The sequence below is a fragment of the Channa argus genome, chromosome 13 (genome assembly GCF_033026475.1).
Source record: "Channa argus isolate prfri chromosome 13, Channa argus male v1.0, whole genome shotgun sequence".
Lineage (NCBI taxonomy): Eukaryota > Metazoa > Chordata > Actinopteri > Anabantiformes > Channidae > Channa > Channa argus.
The window spans coordinates 9374364-9401110 of NC_090209.1; the positions used below are offsets into that span (position 1 = coordinate 9374364).

Consider the following 26747-nt stretch of genomic DNA (forward strand, 5'->3'; position numbering starts at 1 on the left):
TGTTTATTTGGCTCACATTGACAAGTAAATTATTACACCTTAAATAATTAATAATAATAATAGAGTTAATTTATAATTCAATGTGCATTTGAAGCAAATCTCAAAGTGCTACATGGACAATGCAGAAGAAAACAGTATAAAAATATCTACAATTACAATACAATAGAACAGTCTAGCTAAAATATGCTTTTCTCAAAAGGAAGGTAATCGGTCCTTTTTTTTAAAAGCATCCACTGTCTGTGGAGCCCTAAGGTGGACTGGCATGGTGTTCCACAGATGGGGAGCAGTGGCCTCAAATGGCCTGTCCCCCATTGTTTTGAGTTTTTGTCCTGGGTGGGCAAAGACCGTGCCTTTGGCCTAACCAGGTTTTACAGGTGGTTTGCAGAGTGAGAAGTTCTGTGAGGTAAGTAGGGGCATCACCCTAGAGACTGAGATAATTGTGAAGGAGGAGTCTATACTCTATACAGATGTGAATAGAGAGCCAGTGAAGTGTGCGGAGGATAGGGGTGATGTGCTCATATGTCCGCACGCAACAGGATTCTGGCAGCGATGTTGTGTACAAAATTAGTCGCAAGGCACAAAATATTTTTCTTCCATCTCTACATAGAGGTTCATACAGTGCACCACATATACATAATTGAGAATTTCTATGTTAAAGAGAAATTTGAAACTTGTGTCTCATCTGCTGTGGTGGCCACATGTCTTATGTCCTCAAGGACACACCTTAGGACCTTGGTCATGGAATCATACACCTTATTCTCAGCCTCTGAATGAATATCCATCTGTGAAAAGGCAAATAAGTTAAAATAAAATCAGCGATGAATGGATTAATTTAACTTTTGAAGTAAAGTTCATATAATAGGACATGAATTTTCTTACCCAGGTGAAAGCCTTGATAGTGCGATTCAGGAATGCATTTTCAACCTCTACAGGTATCATCAGCATATTAGCCATGCAATTTAGTATGCATGTTACCGTTTCTTTTTGGGCCTGAGAAGAGTTGACAAAGATTAAGAAGCTTAAAAGAAGGCTTTGCTGCTGTGGAAATTAGTTTTAATATTGCTGTTGTAAATGTGAACCGGCACAGAGTAACATCTAACCTGGTCAAGTTTGTTGAGGACAGGTTGAGGATCAGTGCTGTCAGGGTTCAGGGCCTTGGCATCCTGTATGGAGATGGCTGGCTCTTTAAGCTGCTCAAACCATGCCCACATAAGCCCAGTGAGGACGAAGGGGTCCCGCTCCATACACAGCCTTTCCCATGCACCCCCTTGGTTCAGCTCTGCCTGCACAGATTTCAAAAGCTGTGAGACTGACTTTCTGTCTGTGACTAAGTAAACTCATTCACAAATGCTGTGTCAAATGTTTATATTTATTATAGTTTCTTTGGAATTATTATATATGTTGGAGTCTTTGTTCATACTTAAAATTAAATCACCATATACACACACACACACACAATGTAATGTATAACTACAACTGTAGATTGTAGTTTGTCATGAACAACAGTGGACATTTTAGCCGAATGTCAGTCTTTGTGAAAGTCAAATTCAGGTGTTACATATCATTTTCCTCTATTTCTTTTTGCATGCTCTCCATTTCTACTAATACTTCACCATGCTTACCTCCCAGATCAAGACTTTGCTTTTGTGATCCTCTTCCCCATCGAGAAAAAGGTCCACTGCCAGGGCCTGTGCCACTAGCAACCTCCTAGCATCCAGAGACAACTCTGACTGCAGGGTGATATAGGGCACCTCTGATTTTTCAGACTGCTGCTCCTCTCTACCCTGAGATTTCCTCCCATTCATTGCTAATGCTTTCTTCTGTTCTGCCTTCCATCGGGTCAACATGCTACCATTTTTTGTGGCTTCATTGTTTCCCAGAGACTCACTGCGTTGGATGGACTTCTGCTTTGCTTTCTTCACCACGATGCATCCATCTTTTTGATTTTCTGTATTCTTGATTTTCCAGAGTGAGCTTGTTGAGCCTTGTGAGACATCAGACATGTTGCTTTTCCAACTTTGATGCTGTGATGACAGCAACACTGGCAGAGTAGCTTCAGATAGGGAACTGAAGGGTTGTGTGAGAAGTTTAAGCTCTGAGCCCAGTCGTCTCAAGTCGGACTCACTGTAACTCAGACTTTTGCGATGGTAGAAGATGGGTGGCTCACTGAAATGCCTGGGTAAGCTGGGGGTACCTGGTAAGCGTGGCTCCTTTGCAAAAAAATCAGGACCCAGTTTTTCAATGATACTGAGAGTCATCTCAATGTCATGAATATCAGGAGCCTCCAGAACGTCCTCTTCGATCACCTGACGATTTTCTGCAATGTCCAACAACAGCCTACATACTAGCTGGACAATCTTTGGAAGGTATCTCAATTCCTTCCTCTCATAGCCATGCAGTATGTGTCTCTGGCGGTTCAGGTACTGAGACAGGGTGACAGGGTTGGTTTGCGGCTCAGCACAGGAAAAAACATTCCTCAAAGGAGTAAGGAACTGGACAAACTGTCTGACACAACAAATCTGACCTCGAGTCTGGATGGAATTGGGGCGTTTAGCACGTACATATAAAATAGCCTGGTTAGCAGTCATCTTGGTAGCATAGGCCAGGAAACACGCTAACAACACGCCTGAAGGGAAGAAATGAAACAGTTTAATTTATGTCACAACTTGCAGTTCGAATATCGGCCTGTTCAGAATGGTCAAACACAAATATACCTGTTCTGCCAAGACCAGCGTGACAGTGGACTGCTACCTTTCCCTCCTGCAATGCAAACGCCATGACCTTCACCATGTCCAGCAAAGTGGTGAGGTTGGCCACTCCATAGTCAATCCAACCAAAGTTGTAAAAATAAACTGAAAAAGCATGATGTGTTTTAGTTACACTGTTGCAACAAAACTGATTTGTAAAGAATTACTGTACAAAACACCTAACTGTTGTTTTCCATGAAGACCTCTGGGTGGTATGAAAAGCCACTTTCTGGCTCCAAAGGTTTTCCACAGTGGGCATGTTCACCAGGAATCTGTAGGTTGATCAGTGTTTTAATACCATTCCTTGACAAACAAATATAAACACACACAAAGGACATGTACACATCATTATTCTCATCTCCAAGGGGACTGGGTGTTCAGTCAGGAAGCTGCAGAAAGACTTGGAACAAAGTTGTGTGTACCTTCTGAATTGATCAATGATGTTATATTTCTCAATTATTTCAGTTGAGGGTCTGGACATAGCAAGAAGATGATCTGTTACCCTAATATAACAGAAAGACATAGAAACACATTTGACAAAAGTATTTGTTTTACTATCACAGCTACTGGAGTAAAACAAGTATGTGTACCAGGATGAGTAGATGCCTTTTATAGCCTGCTGATCATCGGTCCAGCTACTTGGGTTGTCATATTTGCAGCCTTGGCCTCCACATCCCATTGAGCATTGCATATGGACAGGGAGGACATAACGTATAGCTTCTCCTACTAATGAGTATTTTGCCCTGGGGGCTCTGACTTGAGTTTAAAAGGGACAGAACAGAAGACAAATCAGACACTACACAAATAGCAATTAGCCTAAAATTACAAGTAATATAATTATGTTTAATTTAATTCAATTAATTCCCAAAATGTAAACTAAAGCTATTAGATGGGTTTAACAGTTATTGAGTAAACAATCAAATTACTATCAACCTACTATGAGAAGTTATATACTGTAGTACAGCACAAAGACTCCTTCAAATGTAGGTCATTCTGTAACACCTAAATAATTGAGATCACTGGTGGAGGGAGAGTGCTCACTTAAAAGGTGACTAATCCCTGAGCGACATCCGTGAAGGTATTACAAAAAAAATTTTAGATTCTTTTTTAAATGTAGCATTCCATTAAATAAAAACTTGTAAAAACATGTTTGTAGCGTGACCAACAAATTTACCTTTGGTTATTAAGAGATGTAATTTATGGACCATTTCATCATCCTTACTTACTGTATTCCATCAAGGCTTTACGTCTTGACTTCGCATGGAGTGCCATGTGAACGTTCACTTAGAATGACATCCACAGTCATAGCAGAGCCTGGACATACATACATCTACTTTGTTACACCAGATCATATTTTTTCTGTTTCTTTTCTTTTCTTAACCAGTGGTGCTGAATGATTTACTTTAAGCATTAAATGCAGTACTGTACAACCAGTTTCCAGTGTGTGGAAAAGGTCTCCTAAATAAAACCTCCTAAACATTACCTTTTTTGAATGACAAATATGTTTTCTCGCAAAATAGAAAAAACACTTGCAAATACATAGATTAATCCATATACACCTTATAATTAGTCTAATTGAACTAGACACCCATGTTAGCTTAACTTAGTAGGTAGCAGTTTTACATTAATACCTGATTGCAGTACAAAATTTGTAATCACTCAAGGCCAATGTGTAACAAAAATCAAATTTGAATTAGAATTAACAAGGAAGGCATTAAAAACAATACAATGCAATACCAAAAGATTTACCTGTAGTAAGTGATAGGAGATGCTTGTAACGCAAATGGTTACGAGCTGCAGTTGCTAACATTTCTGACATCGACTTCCAGAGCTCTGATGTTGTCTTCCCCTCTCTAGCTCTGTGGAAAGTCAATCCCATGGCCTTACTTGATTTGATTCGAATCAGATTAACTCCTTGTAGCAGGGTGGGGTGACACAAGTATCAAAAGCAATCTGTGTGCTCCTTGGTCGGAAGCCATCTATCTCACCTGGTGAAATATGTGAATGAATTAAGCTCAAAGACATTTTGAAAAGTTGATGAGATTGTTTCCTCTGTATTTACCTTTAAGGGAAGGTTCCTCCTCCCCGTCTCTCTTTAGCTTTGGGGTTAACATAGAGCTATTCCTGACTCTTCCTGGATTACACCACTAATCTTATTACAGTACAGGTAAACAATAGAGCACCCACTCCTAAACAAAAACTTCAGCTTTACTATAGCTTCATCACCACTGCCTTCTGTTGGACTTTTATGCAATGCAGTGAACTACATGATCACCTGTTTTACAATCTATAATGTCAACAATGAGCAACGGTTTACCTGAACAATTTCTCATCATTTCAACTATGTATTGGATTAATGATGTTAATGTTGTGACTCACAAAAATTAGATTTGGGATTTTTTTCATGGAATTCTGAGATGAACACTAAACTCTTGTGTCACGTTGCTAATGAGATCTTAGTGACACAGCAAGTAGATAAAATCTGATTGGCTTATGATGCACCTTGCTAAAGCTGATAAGGTTAAGTTACTGAGGAAAGTTTATGATCGAGATATATATATGTGTGTGTGTGTGTGTGTATATATATATATATATATATATGTATACACACACACACACAGTCAAATCACGACAATAGACTTCATGAAATAAGAAAAAAGAAGAACGTGTTGCCATAAATCAACTTTGAGATTAGGGAAATTATTTAGGATTTACAATCCAAACAAATCTGTGGCACTTACCATATTAACTTTTTTGTACAAAAGCTCCTTTCCTTTAAAGCACATGTTTAGATGAAAGTCACCTTGCTTTGCCTGAATGATTGGACTTGATTAGAGACTGTTTCTTTACCTAAATACTCAATATATATAGTGTTTCATACTGTCCATCAACTAAAAATATCATCTGCGCAGCTCGGTTTTGGTATAGAGAGGGGAAAATAAGGAGTGGAGCAGACATATAATGTTACTTACATGGGACATGTCTTGTGAACATAAGTATGTGATGCATTGGATCTGTAGAGTGCACTCTTATCTTTAACCATACACATACTGTAATAGTGTATTTCACCCTAAAAATGTGTAAAGTAGTGGTAAGCGAAATAATTCTCTACTATAACTAGGAATACTGCATTGTTTCAAAAAGTATGAAAAACTGGGCATTTAAAAGTGAAAATGGACAACAGTAACCAACAAAATACATTTAAAATACTGTTTCGTTGAAACATATATTTCATTCATTGTGGCCTGGATAGATGCATAAATAAGTAAGTAGTTCTCTGATGCCTTAGCTGATCAAGGTGGAGCTAATGGTCTACAGGTTCCACACACCAACCCAAAAACCCTAATCAAACCTTATATTATTATTATATTTTATATAATAATATATATTATAATTTTATTTTTATTATATTATATTCTTTGGGCATGTGTGTATTGTTACAGTAAAGGGCTCCTTTGACAATGTATATTCTATTTAGCCTAGTACAAATACAAATTTGTATTTAACGAAAGATATTATTTTAGTAAAACCTTTTTAGCTTTTACCTTCTCCGTTTTTGGTCTAAACATTGCAAAATTATAAGGTGTATGGGACGTGTGCTTCTGTGAGGGAGTACAGGTATAAACTTATATGCTAAGTGCATGAACTTATTTTTTTGACCAAATAAACTAAACTGAATATGAAAAACTAATTTACCACCACTGGTAAAATATCTTATTTCAAAGCAGACATTTTGAATTATAGCAGAATAAGTACCTAAGTGTCCCAGTATGTCAGCATGCACATTCAATAGCAGGGGTTTGAAACCTGCGCACCAAATTAAACAAGAGCCAATATTAATATTATTAATTACAACAGTGCTCCTTTGCTGTACAGTTTATAAACTATGGAGTAACTATCAGGCAAGACATAGTCAATTTCTATTAGCCTATACAATAATAGGCTACAAATCATAAAACAAATGGTTATGTGTATAACCTCTGTTCCCTGAAAGAGAGGAATGAGGTACAACACAAGTATGGGAAATCATGCCCTTGTGTGGCCTGCTGAAGACACCTTTATTCACGCCGTAAAAGCTGGTAACCTGTGGTGACATATGTGCAGCCCAGGCGGCACATATAAACCTCTGTCACCACATTTGTCCCCTCAGTTCGAGAGCAGCTCTTCACTGAGCTCAGCTGTGAGGTGGGGCAGCATAGTGTTATTCCTCGTTCCTCTCCTTCAGGGAACAGAGGTTACACACATAGACATTGGTTCCTTTTCAGTCAATTCATTAGGTACAACACAAGTATGTAACATATATTCACATCCCACTAAGCAGCCCTCAAAACCCATGGACAAGATCCCCAATTGCCCTTCTAGTCCATCATAGACCCAACAGAAAGAACAGAACTACCCACTGAAGATGCTTTCACATCCAGACAATAGAACCAGACAAAAGTGTTCCTCAGAAAAAAAAGGTGGAGGGGCAGAAGCTCCGGAGCTCAAAGACCATAGCGCTTTAAGCCGTGGAGATAACTTTCGGTACATAAGCTGCATTCAGCCGTAAGGTAACCTTTAAACCACCAGCAGCAAACTGGGAACAGGTTGGATGTACAGACAAAGCATGGAGATCACAACCATGTTTAGCAGAGGCCAAAACAAGATGTTTTAGCTGAAAGAAATTTCATATGAACAACCTTAATTTGTTCCGATGGAGAACCGCAGAGGGCCTGAAGCACCAATGGTAAATCCCAAGATGGAACATTGGACCTGACTGCAATACGCCCCACCACCACCCCCACCCCCACCCACTATGAAGCTAGATTCCACAGTTTGGGATGTGGGAGAACCAACTCCCCTCATGTCTGAGACAGAAGGTCCCTGGGGAAGGGGGTTAAGCCTCCAAGGCTGCTGCCAGCATACTGACTATCTCGGCACACTATGACTTCGTAGGCCATTGGGGGGCCACCAGGACCAGGGACAGGCCATGTGGCACACCCTGCCCAGTACTGCCAAAATCTTATCCACTTGTGGGAGTTGTGGGCCATGGAAGTGCCAGAGCATCCAACCAGAAAGAGCAAAGTGGTCCGTTATGGAGAAGAAGAGGTGGCAGTGGGCATTCTCCTGGGATGCAAAGAGATCCACTGCGGTCCTGCTGAAGTGCTCCCAAATCCGTGCTGCCATGTAGGATGGGGTCACCGCCAGGCTCCTATGGAGGTGGTGTGACGGACACAGACGGTGGCAACAGGCCCAAAGCCATCATGCCCAATAACTGTAAGAACATTCAGAGGCAGTTTGTGTCCCAATCGAAACTGAGCGATGCCACGATGAAGCAATTCTGTGCTTCAACAGACACGCTCGGCTGGTGACGGAACAAATCCCCAAACCGAGAAACGAAAATCTGAGGGGAACTTTTCTGGGCGTTCACAGAGAAACCCAGAGCCTGAATGTAAGACAGAACCAGGGAAGACTGTCTGACTGCCTGCTCTCTGGAGCTGGCTACCAGAGCCCAGTCGTCTAGATAGGCCAATATCCGAACGTCCAGGAGACAAGGCCGCCTCGACAGCAAGCGGGAGACCGAACGGCAGCACTGGGAATTAGTGGACCGCCGTCTCTAAAGCAAACCTGAGACACTTTCTGTTGCCCGGATAAATCTCTAATTGAAACCAATCCCCCGGGCCTATTGCATTTAGTAATCTCCTCAGTGTCAGCATCTTGAACTTGTAAGTCCTCAGGTATTTGTTTAACACTCGCACATCTAAAATGGGACGGAGCCCGCCCTCCTCTCTTCGGGAAAACAAAATACCAACCTAATGTCGTCGCGTGTCTGAGGGACCACCTGTGTCGCTCCTCTGCTCAGAAGAGTATCTATCTGCTCTTGTTGAACCGCTTCAGCGTTGTCCGGAACACGACTATTGTCGTGAAGCGCGGTGACCTTTTCCCGAAACTGCAGCCGGTAACCCAAGGCTACGACGTTCGATACCCACGCCGTAACTGCGCATGCGTGCCACGCCGGGTCGCAAGGAGACTCACCTGGAGCACAGACGGAGGGCTGCTGCCCTTTGGCCTGCAGCCAGAGAATCGCCTCATTACAACCAAAGGATTTATTTCATGTGTTGTGTTCAGAACACAAAATCTACCTTTATTGAATTGAACAAAGAGGGCAAGGGGGGTGCTTGGGAGACTGTGTTAGGGAAGTGCAAGGGGCTGGTCCCCGGACTAGGGGCAACGGCGCAGGGACAGACTGCTGCTCCAGCAGCCCCTTCTCCTTCAATCATCAGGCTAAGAGGAATGCGTTTTCTTCCTCCTAGTCTCAGAGTTCTTCTGGAGACCCGGCCCTACAATTTCCAACGAGACATGTGGATAATGTCACCAGTTGTATCTGCGCTCCAAGCTCGGCCAGACACATCGCCTAATAAGTCTGGAGCACGTTGACGGGGCTCAATGCGCGCGCAAAGTTAGCATGAGCGTGGAATGTACTTACGCATACGGGGCACCGGCTTCGTGCTGGTCTTTGCAGATAGAAGTTACAACCCTGAGGACAAGGTTACGTAGTGGACTGTGATGCTCATTGCGGTTAGCGCAGCTAAACAACAAATAACACACTCGGGACGCTGAAAGAATGAGAAAGGACAACGAACGATGCACTCGAATTCAGCGCTCCGCGGGTAGACGACTCACCGACGGAGGTTGTTGCCGCTAACACCAACAGGAACAGTTTAGCTAATTTTGAGTCAGGTTCGAACAACACAGTGCTAACTAGCGGTAGCTAATCCTCTCGCAAATATAAGGTGCTCTGAGCAAGACGAAGAGTTAATGGCGTGTCACTCGCGAACGACTCAGCCTTGCTGAGAAAACACGCACATGGGGCGGGACTTTATTTAGATGGTACAAGAAACGGCCAATCACATGTAATGGCAGACTACGATCATACCATTATGTAAAGAAAGTAAAGGTAGAAAAGGGGGCAGACATTTCAGAAAATTAAGACTTTCGCCTTTATTTATTTGATTTGTTTGCCGTGGTTCTATCTTCAGTTTTTCATTTAAATTTGTCATTAAAATGTTAAACAATAGTAACTCATAAAAATACGGTATAGAGCCAGGCTTACTCGTGTCCTGTCGTCCAAAAATTATCCACTCCAGAGATCGTTTATTGAGTTGCACATTCCAATTGAGTGGATGACAAAGTAATTCCGAAACGTTTTTTTTTTTGAGAAATTCCACAGAACAAGGTAAGAAACTGGTTACCTCCACAGCTACACATTCAACTTTTACTACTACCTTGTAATCCACATCCATCCCTTAGCTGCAATAACTGTAAACAACATCGTTTTGACTAGTTAGGCACACTTCACAGGCAGTTATGTGATGTCATTGATGACGCCATTGGTACGCTTATACATACACGTCATAATCTGCCTAACGTTTCTAGACACAGCGACAAGAAGAAAAAACAGAACAAACACAGAGAAAACCCCTGTTGGCTCATACATACGTAAGCACTGAATAACAAATTGCTTAACTAAACACAACCCATTAATAATTGCTAAATTATACTAAAATGCAAGGCTCCAAGTGATACTAAATTAGGGAGCCATTTTGGAGCCGGCTCGACTCGAGCCGAACGAGCCAAAAGAGCCAAATCTTTGAAAAGAGCCGGAACTCCCATCGCTAGTAGGAACTGCGGGGACAATTGTGGCGTCAGAGAATTATATGTACAGGCGGAGCTGCACATACGTCATATACGTGAAAGTCTTGAATAAAGGTGCCTTCAGCAGGCCACACGAGGGCGTGATGTCTCATATTTGTGTTGTAGCGAGTAAATTTACTGAAAGGGAATGGAGCCTATTCCAGTCTATCATTGCGCGAGAGACAGGGTCCACCCTGGATAAGTCGCCAGTCTATTTCATATTTTGGCGGAGAGAAAAACACAGACAGACAACCATTCAAACTCTCAAACATTCAATTAAGAGTCATCAATTAACATGCATGTCTTTGGACTGTGGGAGTACCGGAGTACCCAGAGGAAGCCCGCTATGCAGCGCTTTAACCTGAAAATATAACATTATTTTTTCCCACAGGTGGCAGCAGATTTACATGCTGTAACTTAGTCCGTAGCAAACGGTTCGGGTAGGTTCCGTGTTCCACATAAGCAATTAAACAAAGGCTGATGGGAAATGAGTTCTGTCCCCAGCGTCAGTAGATCACTGTCATTGACTGTACTCTCAAAATGACAACATTTCCCAGCAAGCACTGCGACTTTGTAGGAGTTGGCCGTAGTTGCGTAGGTTCATCCAGAGGGAAGTTTAGCTGTTTCAAATAAGCCGGGGTCTTTTACACGGAAATACCGGAAAGGAAGCGATAGTGGTTTCAAAATAATGGACACACATGTAAATGGTTTTATAAAATCGAAATGCATTTTCACATTTTATCTATGCCCCTTATGTTTTGTGTAGTTTTATTCCTTGATACGTTAATAGTAAACAAATGTTTACGCTTACTAAACGAATGAGCACTTAACATAGTCTGACGCGTATTCATGTTTTATTTTGAAATTAGAAACCAGAAGATGGATGTCATTTATGTTGCAGCTGCCAAACATATTCCTGCTGCAGCGCAATCGCTCCGACAAGCCGGGGGGAGAGGTGAAAGTAACGCAGGAGCTCAACGATGGAGCATTAAGAGGACACAACGAGAAGCTCCTTCGTCAGAGAAAATTCACCTACATGACAAAAGAAATAAGACCGGCATCGAGAAACCCAAGCGCAACCACCATGCAATTTAAATACAGACGAATTTGAGCAGCGGCTTCTTCTTCAAGGTTACACCACTTGAAGACGCCCCATCATCCTCCTTGTCGCAGATCAGCTGGCGTTCGTTGGTTGATCTTCACCGGTACTGACTATGTCTGTGGAAGAGCAGGGCTACCCCGGCGCTTTGCCGTTGCTGGAGGCCGGGCCGGAGTGGATGCGGGCCGAGATCGAGCGTCTGTCCCGGGAGCTGAGTGAGACCACGAGCGAGAAGATCCAGGCAGCGGAGTATGGACTGGCGGTGTTGGAGGAGAAGCAGCAGCTGAAACAGCAGTACGATGACCTGGAGATAGACTACGAGGCCATCCGGCAGGAGCTCGACCAGCTGAAAGAGGTAAGCTGTATATAAGAAACTAAAAAATATACCTAAGAAACTCTAGCTGTATCATCTACTATGTAAGGGTTCTACCCATTTAGTTGGGGGCGTATGCCTATTTTGACAGCAATCGAGTTTTTATTCATCTTGTCATATTTACTGTATATATTGGCTACTCTCATCACAACAATATTCCATGAAGGAACTTGGTTTGTCTTGACATTTGGCCATAAAGCAGCAGGTTACCTCATCCTGCAAGGTCAAAACTGCAGGATGATGAGGTGATGCTTCCACTCTAGCTCGCCACCCCACCCCCTCTCTACTCAGGGTGTCCCTCATTGCATAGACACCTTTATTTATTTATGCAGCACTTATGGCTGCTTCCTCAAAACATTCTTGTCTTGACTCACAGCTTAGTCTAGGCTGGGTGTGTTTTCACCCCCCCTCCTATAACGACTCAGTCATTAGTAGTTGCCAACTGTAGAGATATGTTCATTAGCCTAATACAGGCTGTGATTTGCATTATTTTACTGTGCATGTTTTATTTATGACATAAGAACATAGTCAGTTATTTTGTTGCTGTGTTTAATTCTGTTCCTCAGATATGTTTTAACTGTTTAAAATGCCATTTCAATGTTGTAATCCATTATAAAACGAGTAATTTGGATGTGAGTGTTTAGATATCTCGAATGTGGCTTCTTGTGTAAACAAGTATTACTAGTTTAGTTTGAAGAGGCGGGAGCAGGTTTGAATTTTGAACCTTCCCGCTCAAAAGGGAGAGCAATGAGTAGCTTGCAGAGGAAACTGGACAAGTTACAACCCTTTGGGAATGGAAAGAATGTTGAGAGTGAAGGTTCAAGTTGGGCTAGAGAGTCAGATAAAGGATGTGTCTGTTTTTGTGTACAGTGGCTGGACTTATTACCCACTGTGTCCACTTTTCTTCACTACAGCAGTTGTTTGTCACTGTGTTGTGATTTTAGATAGAGCATTATGGATTTAGAGTGCTGTTAGACCGGCAATCTAACCAACAGCTGTTACTTCTAGCTCTTTTTTTTTTACTGCAAGACGTAATGGAAAAGCAGATTCCTGCTTTAACACTAGCATAGTTGCTCACATCCTCCTTTGAGATGTTCTGACTGTCCTCCTACTAAATGGGAGAATAGCTGACAAAGCCGACTTCATGGTAAACCCCTTCTTGTCATGCCAGAAATCTGCTCAACACTCCCTTGGGCTTTTTTGTATTTCAGCAGTAAGAGAGAGAATTTTAGCTCTTTGCTTGTCCCTCTTCTCTCTCTTTCTTCCTGTGTCCCTCCATCTAGTGGTTGCTATTGCAGTAAATAGGGGGTCTCAGCGGCTCCTGTTTAGTTTCCCAAGCATTTCTTTGGCAAGGAGGCGTAGCTCTACCACAGAGGAATGACAGCAAAAAGCTCTGAATACAAGAAACATACTTGAAATGGTCTAAAAGAGTAACCATGGCAGCAAACAAAAAGGTAATAAAAAGAAATGGGGTCATTTGTAGAGATTTTTCTTTTTTCTTCTTCTTTTTTTTTCTCTGTTATTTCTCTTCTCTCATGTTGGGAGAAAAACATCTATCTGTGTAAGCAATAATCTCAATTGTTTGCTCAATAACAGGGGTTGTTTCTTTCGACTTGGGGTTGGGTTGTGCTGGTTGTGGATCCTGTTCAGGTTAAAAATGATAGCTATGGTGGTTTGTCCCCCCCCACCCCCCCAAAAAAAAAGCCAGCCTATGAGAGGCAGAGGTGATCCTATCTCAAGAGAAATGTAAACATATTCTTCTGAAATCCCTCTTTACTTCCTCTTTATTGTCTGTAAAAAAAAACAGTCTGCAGTGGAGAGCAAGCACAAGATAAGCTGGTATCACAAGAGAGGCAAAAATCAAAACTTATCTATGTGGTAGTTTCCACATAGATAAGTTTCCACTTTGAATCCAGACTTGCACTTTATATTGTTGTAGAATGTCATGTTAAACCCCTTTTACAGCGTTTTTTTTGTTGCTGTGATTTGTGGTTCCTTATGGAGTCAGCTGATCACACTGGCCAATGTGGCTTTTATTGCCTGTTTCTATAGCTGCTGTTAAAGTACGTAAAATAGTATTTGTTTAGGCCGACAAAACTGCCATGTTGTCTTAAGTCCATGGCTGCTATTTACAGTGATGATGGCAATATTTGTTGGTCCCTTCTCCTTTTGAGAGTTTAGACAGATTGTCTGGGAAATTTACAGAGTAGCTACACACAGGATCCTCTCCAGTGATTCTAAACCTCTTCTCTCACGTATTTGCATGTATAAACATAAGACGAAACACAATAGATTCAGACTCAGTACTCATAGTGATTTCAATTTCAAGATACCAGCCTATGTCTCAATTTGGACAGAAATGGTCGATCTGAAATCGCAAACATTGCCTGCCAATTATCCTGTTCTACTTCTCACCTACCATTGGAGAAGGCACTAATATTCACATTCAAACACATACACTCACACCCACATATATGCTGTCCTAGAGGCAGGAAGATAGAGGAATTCTCTGCACTACTGTTGCTTAGTAACCTCACAGTTCTGTGGCTTAATTTGAACAGCCGTGCTGCTTTCTCAGCAGGTGCTGCTCTCTGAGTATGTTTGTGGGTGACTGCCGAGGGAGGATCTTAAAGCTAGCTAGAATAGTAAATATAATTGGAAGTAACCATGTATTTGTATTTTTAGAATCTGTTCTGTACCATAGCTGTCATAATCTTGTCTTACACTCTCGCATTGGTCAGCACAGTGAACAATGTAAGCCTCACTGCTCTCCCTCTCTCATTTACTTCATATCCTTCCAACCACAAAATCACTATTATTTTCTAGTGCACTGATATGTCACTAAGGATACACCAATATACATAGCTGCTACATCTTCCAGCAGTTATGATAAGGACAACGGTTGATGCCAGGCCACAAATGAAAAAATGAGAGGTAAATGATCCAATGACTTTCTCCAAAGTAATAATTCTAACACCTTACCTTTACCATTCAGCATTGTTATTATGTGTTTTGAGTATTCCTTTTATCCATAATTTCTTTTGCTTGATGGCAAGACTGCAGTTAAGGGATAATCTTTTCTAAATGACACTAAATAAAGTCCCAAATCCCCTACCCTGTGGGCATAAGAGGATGAATCCCAGCCGCTACACACAAGGCTTACAGAGGTCTGGGTGTCTGCCAGGCCGAGCTACACTCAGCAGCCTCCATAGACAGTTGCAGGTACATACATTTTGGGATAATGTTGCACAGAGGTGGTCATGTAGTTTTGAGAAAATGTTGGGCCTGGCTCAGTACCGTACACCAAGGGTTGCAAAGAATAGTGGTGTGTTCTCAGTTCTCTCAAGCCTAACAGTCTCTGAGAATGTGCAGTTTATTTTAAACACCACCACTTTGTCCACAGTACATTTTAAATGTGAAGATTGGCTGGTCTTTCTACAAGATCAACTCACACACACTAGGGTGGTCTTCTTTGTCAGAGAAAGACAGGCAATGCCATAAAATGGTAATGAAAGAATAATTCCACCTACTTTTAGGTTAAATAGCCCATCACTAATCCGTAATGATTTTAAGAGATTTTGTCCATCAGCACCCATCCAGAGTTCAAGTTCAGGCCACATTTACTCTAGGGCATTAGTGGATGGCTGTTCACCACTCAGTGAGAGAATTGTTTGACCTGTTTGGAATATTCATAGGCTTCACAACTAAAGACCTAAAGTGTTTTTGAAGCTTGTTCAAATGAAAAGAAACATGCATTTGAAAGTCATGCATTAGCAGCGGGTGGTTTAGAAGGCGTGTGTGTTATATATTTCTGATATGTAGGAGTTTGGCTTTTTACAGGAGTGAGGTTCATTAATGAAACTGCATAAATTTACTATCTGTTGATAGAAAACCAAAGAGAACAGTATCATGATATATTTACATAGTGCCATAAGTGTGGATGAAGTCTGGGGCAGTAAATGTGTGTAAGTGTTTAAATTTTACACTCACTGGCCTCTTTACTAGGTACACCTGTGTCTTCTGGCCACCCTATTTACAATGAATGAGGAAGCTGAAACACTAGAACCATTTCTTAATATAATGTACTTCAGTACAACTCTACCACCCACTATTACCTTAATAACAAACACATAATTTACTTAATAATCTTTCTCACAGTTTCAACTGGGAAATTATAAGCTTGTTAACATAGAATTCATGGCAGAGCTGCTGTATAGGATTGCATTAGATTGTAAAGGTTTACCTCATGATGTGACTAGTGAGTGCAGATGTTTGCCTTACTTGCTCATATTTTTAAGCCAGCAGTTATACATATTAACCGTTTTTAGTACAATATATGAAGGGTTCTTTTGAAAGATTTACAGATGTCAAAAATATATGTAGAAAAGCTGTATGGCAGCCCAGCAGGGTCATGACTCCACCAGTGTAATCAAATTTCTGAAGGATAGGGCCAGATCAGGGACAAGTCCAGGCTAAAAGCAAAGAATGAAGTCATATTAATGGCTGCATGCTTTCTACAATACAATGTACTGCACTAGGACAATAAGCCAGTCTCCAGTTTCCCTTCTCCTACAAGGCATAGCAACTATAAACTATTATACTGTACATTGGTCAACAAAGCAGCCACTGTGCCCACACATGGCTGCGATAGATAGGTGTGTATGTGAAAAAACACATTGGCTACTTACCTATTCACTCCTACACTTCCAGTATAATGTGTAGTTTTATAGTGTGTCTTTCATTCCATGTTATGCTTTCAGAAGGTGAAATAAATCTTTTATTCACCTGGTATTACAACAGATGGGCTATTTTTTACTAATTAGTTTATCTTTATCTCTGTGGACCCTTTATGGCTTCAGTCTGTGTTGGGGAAAAAAAATAGCTGGAACGATACGTACCTTTGCTCCACAGTAATATTACTTTCTTGTAACTCAAGATACCATGCTACATAATGTCTGAGGGAGGTACTCTATTTTCCCATATAAATACATCCTCAGGTATGCTCTAGGAACTATGAGCCATTAGCTAAGTTCAACATAACCAGTTCAAGGTAGGGGCATACAGTGTGTATTTGTATTAGGGCTGTGGTGTCTCACATTAACAAATGAATCAGCTTGGCATGTCGGTAGAGTATAAATTTGGGAATGCGCTTTTGTTTTGAAGCCCATCGTCTTCAGATTAATTCCTAGGCTGTATTCAATTGCCCACCAACCCTATTCATTTCTTCTACTCCAGAATATATGTGACAGGATCAACACTAGGGTTGGCATCAGTGGTATCTGAAAAATCTGAAGGCAGTTATATATTTGCTCATGTTTTTTGAAACCTTTCGAATCTCTTATAAAATCTATTGAAACCGTCTCTTGGTGAGGAATGAACCCATCAGTTTACAGTATCAGATGGTTCACACAATACAACGTAACACTAGGAGTTGGCTGCGGCTTAGAAGTCATTCTTTGCAGTTGTTGTTAAATGATGGATACTCATGTATCATCATCTAGCCTCTTTCAAATTTTGTTTTTTGCAGTTACCTAATTGTCCAGTGAACGTTCACCATTAAATCTTTCTACTTCCTTTTAGTGAAGTGGAGTAAGAACAATTCACCCCTGCTCCTACTCTGTTTCCTGTTTACTTGTGAGGAGTCTGACTTGCATAGAGGATGGGGAAGCATATGAAATAGGGATCTATGTCAGTCAGGATGTCTTTTAATAGAGCAGAGGAAATGACAACATTTGGTACATCAGTCTCTTCTGTCACTTGTGTCACTTGTTTTTAACAAGGAAGAACAAGAAAAAATTATCAACAATAAAGATTTTTTTTGTAAGATTCACCACCGTCCATCTGCAGAGTTTTTGTCGTGCAAGTTATTCTCTACAGTGTGTTGGCGAACATTTTTTGGTTTTGTGCAGTAGATGAAGAGATCAGTATGAGATGTAGACAGACATTCAGACACACCCCTGTCTGGTTCCCCTAAAACATAGTCCACTCATCTCAATTATCCCCTGACTGGCAGAGTAGTGCTTCCCATTTCACCTAAATTAATTAACCAGGGGGCAGATTCTGAAAAGCATCTCCTCCTTTTAATAGGCCACCAATTCAACCATTAGCAGACGCAATTTCAAAGGGCTGCCCCTTTGCCCTAGGGGTGTTTTTTAACTTCAACACCACAGTGCTATCAGAACAGCAGTATGATTACTCTGTACCCATTCCCCACCCCCGCCATCCTCCTCCTTCTCCCAACTTCGATTGTAAATAGGCTAGTGGGTCTGGGTCCCACTGTCACAGCGTGTCATACCCGAGTGTCATGGAGCCCACGCTTTGAAACCCCCAGGCATGGTAGAACAGAGGAAAGAAAGGGAAGCCAGAAAATAAAGTAACGGAGATAAAAAGACAGTGTTGGATACTTGGGGAGGGGGCTGTGCAGATATAGCAACATTAGAGTTTGGGCTCAGTGACAGCAAGGAAAGGAGGGGTTTTAATTGGATGTGTGCCAGTCTCGCAGGGGTCCTGGAGAAATGGGGGGGGGGTAGCGAAACAGCAAAAGAGAGAAGTTATGCGGAAGGGGCACATTGTGGGTGTTTCCTGTGGGAACCAGCTCACTCTGTTTTAGATGGGAGAAGAAAGGGGGCTCCTGTATCAGCTGGTATAATGGGTTTAAAGTCCTCAATTCCCTCCAGTAATAACCAGCAGTTTTGTTATTAGCCAGACATAGCTTAATAAATACTACCATAGCTCTGTTTTCTGCATGTGTGCTGCTTTTACTTGTAGGTCATTGTGCTTTGGCTTACCTTTCATTTTTTCATTATTCTTTTTGTTGAATACTCTGTTGTTAGAGATTTATTGTAGATACTGTAGCATTGACCAACTATTGTTAAGCACAGGATGAAAGAACTAATTATTAATGCAACCCAAAGCTTTTTTGTGAGTTGTATTCAGATATTATTTTGTGTTTGTATTTGTATTTAACCATTAGTACTTTATTTGCTCACAGATGTGATAAAAATTTTGCACAATGATGGTAAGGCAACCCAGCCCCCATCCATTCATTACAAACTGACATGGCCTCATATGGAAAGCATGCTACCCTGACCCACAATTTAACCTTACTGGTAGAGAGACTGTGCACTCACACAGTCCCATACAGGATTTAATTACCATAAATGGAGAAGAGAGGTTATTAGTCTCTGTCTAGCTGATGGCAAGGGCAGGTCCAGCCCAAGAGACCAGTTATTCAGTTGGGGATGATAAAAGGGGAGTTGAAGATGGAATAGAAGAGATTGGGAGATTTGTGAGTGTGGTGGTGAATAGTTCTATTGAGGTGGTTGCATACAAGGCACCAGATTTAAAAGCTCAGGAAGACTATGAATTGAATTTCTGCATCGATCCCCCAACCTGTCAGTGCTTCACCCTGATTGATTAGACCTGTCGGAGCACTAATGGATAAGTCTAGGATGATGAGGGGAAATACTTAGGATATAATAATAAGTAGTTATTGTAAAGTTAAACCTTTGTCCATTAAAGCACTTTTTTTTTTGTCCTTTCAGCTTAACTTATGAAGCACAACTTCACCAATTTTCAACTTTTCCCAATGGCTTTAGTTTAGGGTGTAAATATACAATAATGCTTTTAAACGTCTCTGACTTTACTATTTTAAAATATTTATCTTCTTTTGGCTGAAAAGTGTGACCTCACCATGAGGAGTGTTACTTGATTAGCAGTTCAGATAATGTAATCTAAGGGAGCTCTGGAAAAGCAGGTTGACCACGATCACTACCTCTATAGTGTGAACAACAAGATGACCTAATGTGAATAGAAGGTTCCCCCAAGTGATGTCATCTGGATGCATTTTTCAGCCAGAAGAAGAGAGATTTTAATATAGGGAAGTCAGAAACGCATCTATTTACACGGTAAACTAAAGCCATGGGGAGCAAGTTAAAAAGTGGTAAAGTTGTCCTTTTAAACGTGAACAAATCACAAAAAATGACCCTGTTTGTTACAAATGTATGCACATGTGTTTATGTGCCAGGCCACAGCTGTGACCCCAGCTGCTACCCTCCTCTGTCATTGAATTCAGTAATAAGAAGAGGCTGTTCGGTTGTAGAAGTAATACGTATGTTAAGGTTCCAAAGGGAGCATCATTTGGGAAACGGGCTGAAATACACACTAAACAGAGGCTTGATCTATGTCACTGCTTGTTTACTGTAAAACCAAAGTACTTCAAAGCAACCTCAGACGAGCATGCTCTTTGTGCAAACAAATCTCAAATTGGTGAGGCATGGGACACGGGTGATGGATGCTGCCAGAGAGGGAGGGAGGAGAGCAAGCTGTGCTAGGCTGAGCTCTGTAACAGCCATCTGTGTCAGCGGCACCCCTTTTGTCACTGTAATTGGAATAGTAACCATAACGATGGATTCTCCCCTGGGGTGCAGGCGTGTGGACCTGGGAGATCTCATCCAGACAGAGTGACAGGCAGAAAGGGGAACCGGCAGGTTGGCTACAGGCAGAAGCTGATAAGGCTGACTTTGCATTGCAAATGATTGAGGTTGTGAATGGCCAGAACTGGAGCTGGTACAGAACATTGCAGTGATATCAGCAATGATAAGGAACCCAGACTCCAAGCCTGAAGCAGGGATAGAGGTAGACACCCAGAGATAAACAGATGCTTCTTTGTAATTAATTTGCTGACAGCAGTAGAGCATAGTTTCATTTGTTAAGTTCTTCTGGCTAAACAGACAATTTTTCATTTTGGCATAGAAGAGAGAGCCAAAAACAGTAACCCAAGTCAGGATGAACATACTCTGGAAATAATCCATCCTTTATCTTAAATATATAATTAACACTGAAGGCTAAATAAGGGGTCCTTTGGGTTGGGATGCAGAAGGTTGCAGGTTTGAATCCCACCCCACCAGGTGTGGCCCCGCCCAGCCACCAAGGGCCACCCTGGTAATGCTACTGAGCCCAGATAAAATGGGAGGGTTATAGCAAGAAGGGCACCCTATAAAAAAGATATATATATTATCAGAACTCCCATTTTTGTAGATATATGATGATTATAGATGGCAGACTGTTTGAAGACATGGTCTCATCTGACCAATGACTTCACACAGAATCTGTAATGCTAACCTCAGAGTATTCCCTGTATGAGGTAGGAATAAATTATGAAATGTAGTCTTCCCCAGCCAGAGCTGATGAAAGAACTAACTAACTCTTAATCATTAGAGCCTGATCTAAGCAGGGGCAGTTTAAAGGTTCAGTCCAATTAGACCATTCTGATATTTTTATGGTTGAGGATGACTTCCTCAGTGAGGCTTGAAAAAGGACCTCATGAGTCTGATTAGTACATCGCTCATACGCCTAGTCTGTGTGTGTGTGTGTGTAAGTGTATGTGCTTTAATTGCATGCATCTACCTTCTCCCAATGGCTTCATCCTCTCTAGCGTTCTGACTTTCTCTTTCCTGCCCTCCAACTCAGGAATATCCATAATTTGGCACAGGGCTTTGTTGTTTTTGTCAAGGTCCACGTCTTACAATGAGAGCATAGCGTTCAGCCAGTGTAACTTGAGGCTAAATCATTGCTTTTCAGGAACACCTGTGTCTCATAAACTCACATGTGAATATGTTGGTCTAACCTTTGTTTTCTTGTATTCTCTGCAGAGTATTCATTGCCTTTGGCATGCAGTGCATTGACTGAAAGCCTCGACATGGCTACAGTGCCTGGTGCTACAGTATGGCTAACCTCACGGCACACTAGGAAAATTTGAAATTGGAATACGTGTCAAGTTGTCCAGGCCTGTGTGTGAATACTAGCCCTATGGTTTTGTGCTATTCTGTAAATCAATGTGGCTCTGTGCCAGCAACTGCTAACATCACCTTGTTTGCATTGCTTCCTCCTTCTATTTTTTCTTATTCTTCTTTCTCCATGTGTTTGACATATATAAGATCATTTATAACTGTTAAAATTATGTTAAGAAATGCACCTCTAATCGGTTTGCTTATTTGTGTGTAGAAAAGTCAAATTTCAGAGTTGCTGATGTGGTCAGGAACTGAGGGGGAGGGATTTCAAACCAGCATAACAACCGAATATTTACCAAGTGATGAAAGCGAATCTGTACTTTTCATTTCAATCCACCCCCACTGAAGACTAGAGTCTATAGTAAATAATTAGCTCTTCTGTTACTCATTAGAGCAAGTGTCATTGACTTGAGTTCCTCACAAAACTAAACTATATCCGGTTCACAGAGAAATAACCGTTGAGCAGTTAAGGGCATTGTGGGTCAGCCTGCAGTGTTAGGCTTTAGAGTTGTGTTGGAGGAAGCCACTGGTTCCCTGGATGCCTTTTTACCTCATGCCCGAGGAGATATCTGCCTTATGAACAGTTGATAGTGGACAGCTAAATATACTAATCTGTCCCTTTTGAAGTTGCTCCCTGCACAGTGACCTGTAAAAGGAGGTGGAGAAAGATGGACGACAGTGTGTCTCTATTTATCATTGCAAACTGCAACTACTCCATGTGAGCTGTGACTCACGAGGCAGCATGATCTCAGTGTTGTTTTTTTTTTTTTTTTTCTGCTCCACCTCTCTTCCTCTGCAGTCGCCTACAATGAGAACCTTAACACTGACCAGCCTTCAGTGTTGCTGAAACACTGCTTTGGCATGTAGGGTCAACCCCAGCACTCTGACTAGTCTGAATGAGCAATGAAACCAATCTTTATCACAGTTGTTCAGCATTCATTGCAGGCTGGCTTTGTCAGAAGACAAGAATGCTGCAGAAGAGAGAAAATCTCAGCATCAGCCCACTCTGGTCTCATATTGCATTTCTGTATTTCACGGGTGTTTTGCCTGGTATTGCACAGAGAACATGTCTTGTAATGCCCTATCTGGCATCATCTAGTCAGATTATCATGCCAGCATTATGCTCCATCGCTGTCTTTTTTTCTGGTATGTCAGTATTTGACTTTTTTCTAGTGACTTTGCCAAATAATATTCTCATTAGACGAGGACTCTGTTGACCCTGTTTTTCTATCCTTATTCTCTCCTGCTTTTCACATTCACTGTCTAGAATACTTGTTTTCCTCTCCTCTACATTTTGTGGGCACTGAGACTTAACACTGAAGCAAAGTTAAGATCTGTATGTGATAGCATGAATTGAAAACGCAGCTGAGTTTGTTTGAGCGGATGCACAAATCTGTCTGACTCCTCCCTCTGTCTTATCATGTTTCTGTTTCTCTGGCTTTCCTTCTGGTCATTGTGCAGCAAGCCTCACATTCCCATTAGAGTCAGGCTGTGAGACAACACTGGGCTAAATGCTATTTATAACGATGAGATGATTCGAGTTAGATCAGACGTAGAATTGGAAACACATCCTGTGTGTTCTTATTGAAATTTAGTCCTGAGGCAGGGTATTTCAAAAAGTCTTTCTTGTATTAATATGCACTGCAGTGCATATTTTACCCATTGGATTTGTTCTCCATTCCAAAGCGTCGAAATAACCTCCTTGAGACATCTCTATCCACTCACTATTTTCACTTCATCCCATAGAAATACTGTTCTGCCACAGCTAACCAGAAACTGAAAATAGAATTTTAGATTCAGTTTACTTCAGCTCCATAGGGCGTCTGAGGCCACCTGTATTGATATTTTTTACTACTTAGAAACCCCAAGGCCATCTGCCTTGTGTTCCTGAGTCACCAAGATTTCACAAGTGTGCACAGGAGAATTGTGAGCTGGGAAATCCACAGTGAACTCTGTGACTTACAGTGCAATGTATTCGTGCTGCTTTAACTACAATATATAAAGTGTTGACTATAAGCAGCAGTGCAGTAGCCTTCACAACAGTGTTTAACATTGTTTAACTGACCTTTGAGTTCTGATTTGCCTCATCTTCTAATAAGTGGACTTTACCCCTGAAGGCTGTGTCTTTAAGATTATAAAGTGTTCCAGCAACATTGAACATGAACATACAAGTTACTTTCCTGTCAGAGAACATGCTGTTGTAGTGACCTTCATTTTGCGGAAAGATAAACTTATAAGCTGATTTAACTTCAACACCTCTGGTGTAAAATAAATTTCATTAACTGAAAAACCTATGTTTTGATATATGCTTTACCTAAAAATAAAATGCAAGCACAGCGGTGTTCTCCTTTCTTAAATTAGCCTGAATCCTGCTTTATTTAGACTTTTGTGTTGGTGTGATCCACTTGTATGGGGAATGGATAGGGAAGTAATGAAATAACTGTGAGGGCTGAGGGGAAAATAAGAACTAAGGTCAGACATGACTCAATCATCAGCTTCTCAGGCACATGATGCTTTTGATCACAGTCATTATGTACTTTGATCTAAACGTGGCAACCAGTATAAAGACCATCCCAACAGAGTGTCTAAACACAGGCAATAAATGTATGCTCTCATCTGGAATCATTAAACAAAGGGTTTGATAGTGAGATAAATCTCTTGAATTACTGGCTTTTCCTTATGTAGCATCATAATGTTAGTCAGTCATGTGTAAGGAAATCTCTGATGAAATCCACTCTAGTGATCTAAAAACCTGCCTTTGATTAGCTTTACAAGAGATTAATAATCCATGCTCTCAAAAAACTGCAACATATGGTGAGCTAAAGATGAAAAATTGGGTAGGCAACTCTAGCTCACAGTGAGATTATAGGCTTAGTCATGTGCCCCCAGTTTACCCTCCCCTAAAAGTAACAAAAACCCATGCTTGGGGAACTGAAATTAAAGATGTTAGGCCAGTTGGTTTTGGTTAGAGACTGTACTTAGGAGTACCTTCTATATCCACCATGCACTGAGATATATAATAATGGGATTACCATGGTTTCAGATTGATTTCTAATCATGTGTCTTGTACTGATTTCCAAACAAATACAGCCTCAAACTGAATGATGTTGTGACATTTGGGAGGGATGGGAGGTGGTTGGGAAGTATGAGGCGATCTATTTAACTAGACACTCTTACCTAGTTGTTTATTGACAATTATTCACACTGACTGTTAAACAGTAATGTGAACCCTGGTATCTCCATAGAATTAGTTTTTTTTTTTCCCCCATTTAGAACAATTACATGTTCTGTAACCCATTAAACTAGTTGTTTACGTATTTTTCTTAGTCCTCCAAATAGGTCAGTTGGACTCATGCAAATTTCCAGATTTTCCTTTTTCTAAAGGAATTACTGGGATTAATACGATACACAGTGAAACAGAAAATCCTGCTGCAGTGAATCACATGCAGATATATGAGAGTGTAGGGCAGCTGCAAACAAGGTCAGATTCAGTGCCTCAGGTGATTTCAGATTACCAGCTGCGCTCAGGCTTAGGCAAGATAAAATCTGAATTTCCATCAGCACACTGGTGGTTACAGGATTGGAATTGAAATTTTATCAGTACGGCCAATTATTTTGAGAAAGAAGAAGGTAGCCTAAACTAGATTTTCCTTTTTTCTGTTTGTTCAGATTTTTTGTTACTCCCTTGCAGGCAAATAACACTTTAAGTACAAAATTAAGGCAGTATTAGTAGTTCTTTTATAATGCATGTACACATTATTGACCACAAGCTTTTAACAAAGAATATCCCCATCAGAAAAGTACAAGCTGTAACCTATGTCCCCCGGTTACGTATTTAATCTTCGTAAACTGCATCCCTTTCAGAAATCTGCAAAAATCTAATAATATCTGTTTAACTTCCCGTGTTCTGATATGATCTTCTAAAGTATTAAGAGCATTAGAATACACGCTTTTCATGATCATCCAGGCACTAGTCCATTTGCTCTCCTTTTTCTCTTTGGTTTTCCCATCTGTGGAGTCACTGCAGAGCACGTGCAAAGGAGGCCAACATCCTGTGGGTAGGGGAGGAAGAGATGGGGGGGGATAGGAGGGAACAGGGAGGAAGATGATGCAGGCCAGATGGAGCCTAACTGATTATCTCTAAAGAGCAAAGGCAGTATTTTGCAAGGTTTTTTTGTTTGTTTGTTTGTTTCTAACGCCAGCTGAACTTCAGAGTAGTACATTACTGTCACTTTAAATTGGAAATAAAAACTTTTATTAGCTGAAGTCCTGATATTGAAGATAGTATTAGCCAGTTGATGTTTCATTCAGTGATTTATTTATATGTCAAGTTTTAGGTATCACCCACACATTTTTCTTGCTATAGCTTCTAACCAAAAGCTATTTCCCTCCTTTAATATATCCCTAGGCATTTGGACAAGCCTACTCGAACCACAGGAAGGTGGCGGCAGATGGAGAGAGCCGTGAGGAGTCTCTTATCCAAGAGTCAGCCTGCAAGGAGGCCTACTACGAGCAAAGGGTCCTGGAGCTGCAGACCGAGCTCCGCCAGACACGTAACATCCTAACCAACACCCAGTCTGAGAATGAACGCCTGAACACTATCTTCCAAGAGATGAAAGAGGTAAGATTAGGAGACCCAGAAACCGAGTCATATCATGGATTATTTTCTTCATGTTTTATCAGGAGTTGGGACCTAATGAGTTCAACTGGGTCAGCTGAAGATATATTTACAGATTGCTACTGATACACACTAAACATATGATATATAAAAGCATCAACAATAGAGGAGTGGATAAAAGCACTGGTTAAAAGGAAACTGTATTGTGGTGGTGATTCCTGCGTTAGTACTTAGTACTGCGTTAGTATTTATGTGCTCACTTCTGAGTTGAAGCAGAGGTTGTGTCTGTTCTTGTTTGCCTGCAGATTTTTGATACAACAGATGGGTTTGTTGATTCTATCATATGATGCCTTATATCTATTTGAAGTTGCAGAAAACATACAAGATGAAATTCATTCCAGTTTAAACTCAAGGCCTCCATGGTCAAGCCCGTGAAGAAAATAAA

General features: G+C 41.1%; 2 protein-coding genes across 3 annotated transcripts in view; one reads left to right on the plus strand and one right to left on the minus strand.

Annotated features, from left to right (window-relative positions):
- Nucleotides 1–252: 252 nt before the first annotated feature.
- Nucleotides 253–3507, minus strand: ptpdc1b (protein tyrosine phosphatase domain containing 1b; the record flags this gene model as incomplete). Its single annotated transcript, XM_067526270.1, has 7 exons — nt 253–782; nt 880–990; nt 1101–1283; nt 1623–2626; nt 2715–2852; nt 2932–3050; nt 3170–3507. Coding segments are annotated over 7 exons (2028 nt in total), but the record flags the coding sequence as incomplete, so codon positions are not given.
- Nucleotides 3508–11333: 7826 nt separating this feature from the next.
- LOC137139394 (protein bicaudal D homolog 2-like) overlaps nt 11334–26747 on the plus strand; it is a 37317-nt gene continuing 21903 nt past the window's right edge. For both annotated transcript variants that reach the window (XM_067526583.1, XM_067526584.1), the window contains exons 1-2: nt 11334–11875; nt 26093–26305. In XM_067526583.1, coding sequence (XP_067382684.1) covers nt 11636–11875; nt 26093–26305 — 453 coding nt within the window. In that variant the 5' untranslated portion in view covers nt 11334–11635. The remainder of the gene's footprint in view (nt 11876–26092; nt 26306–26747) is intronic.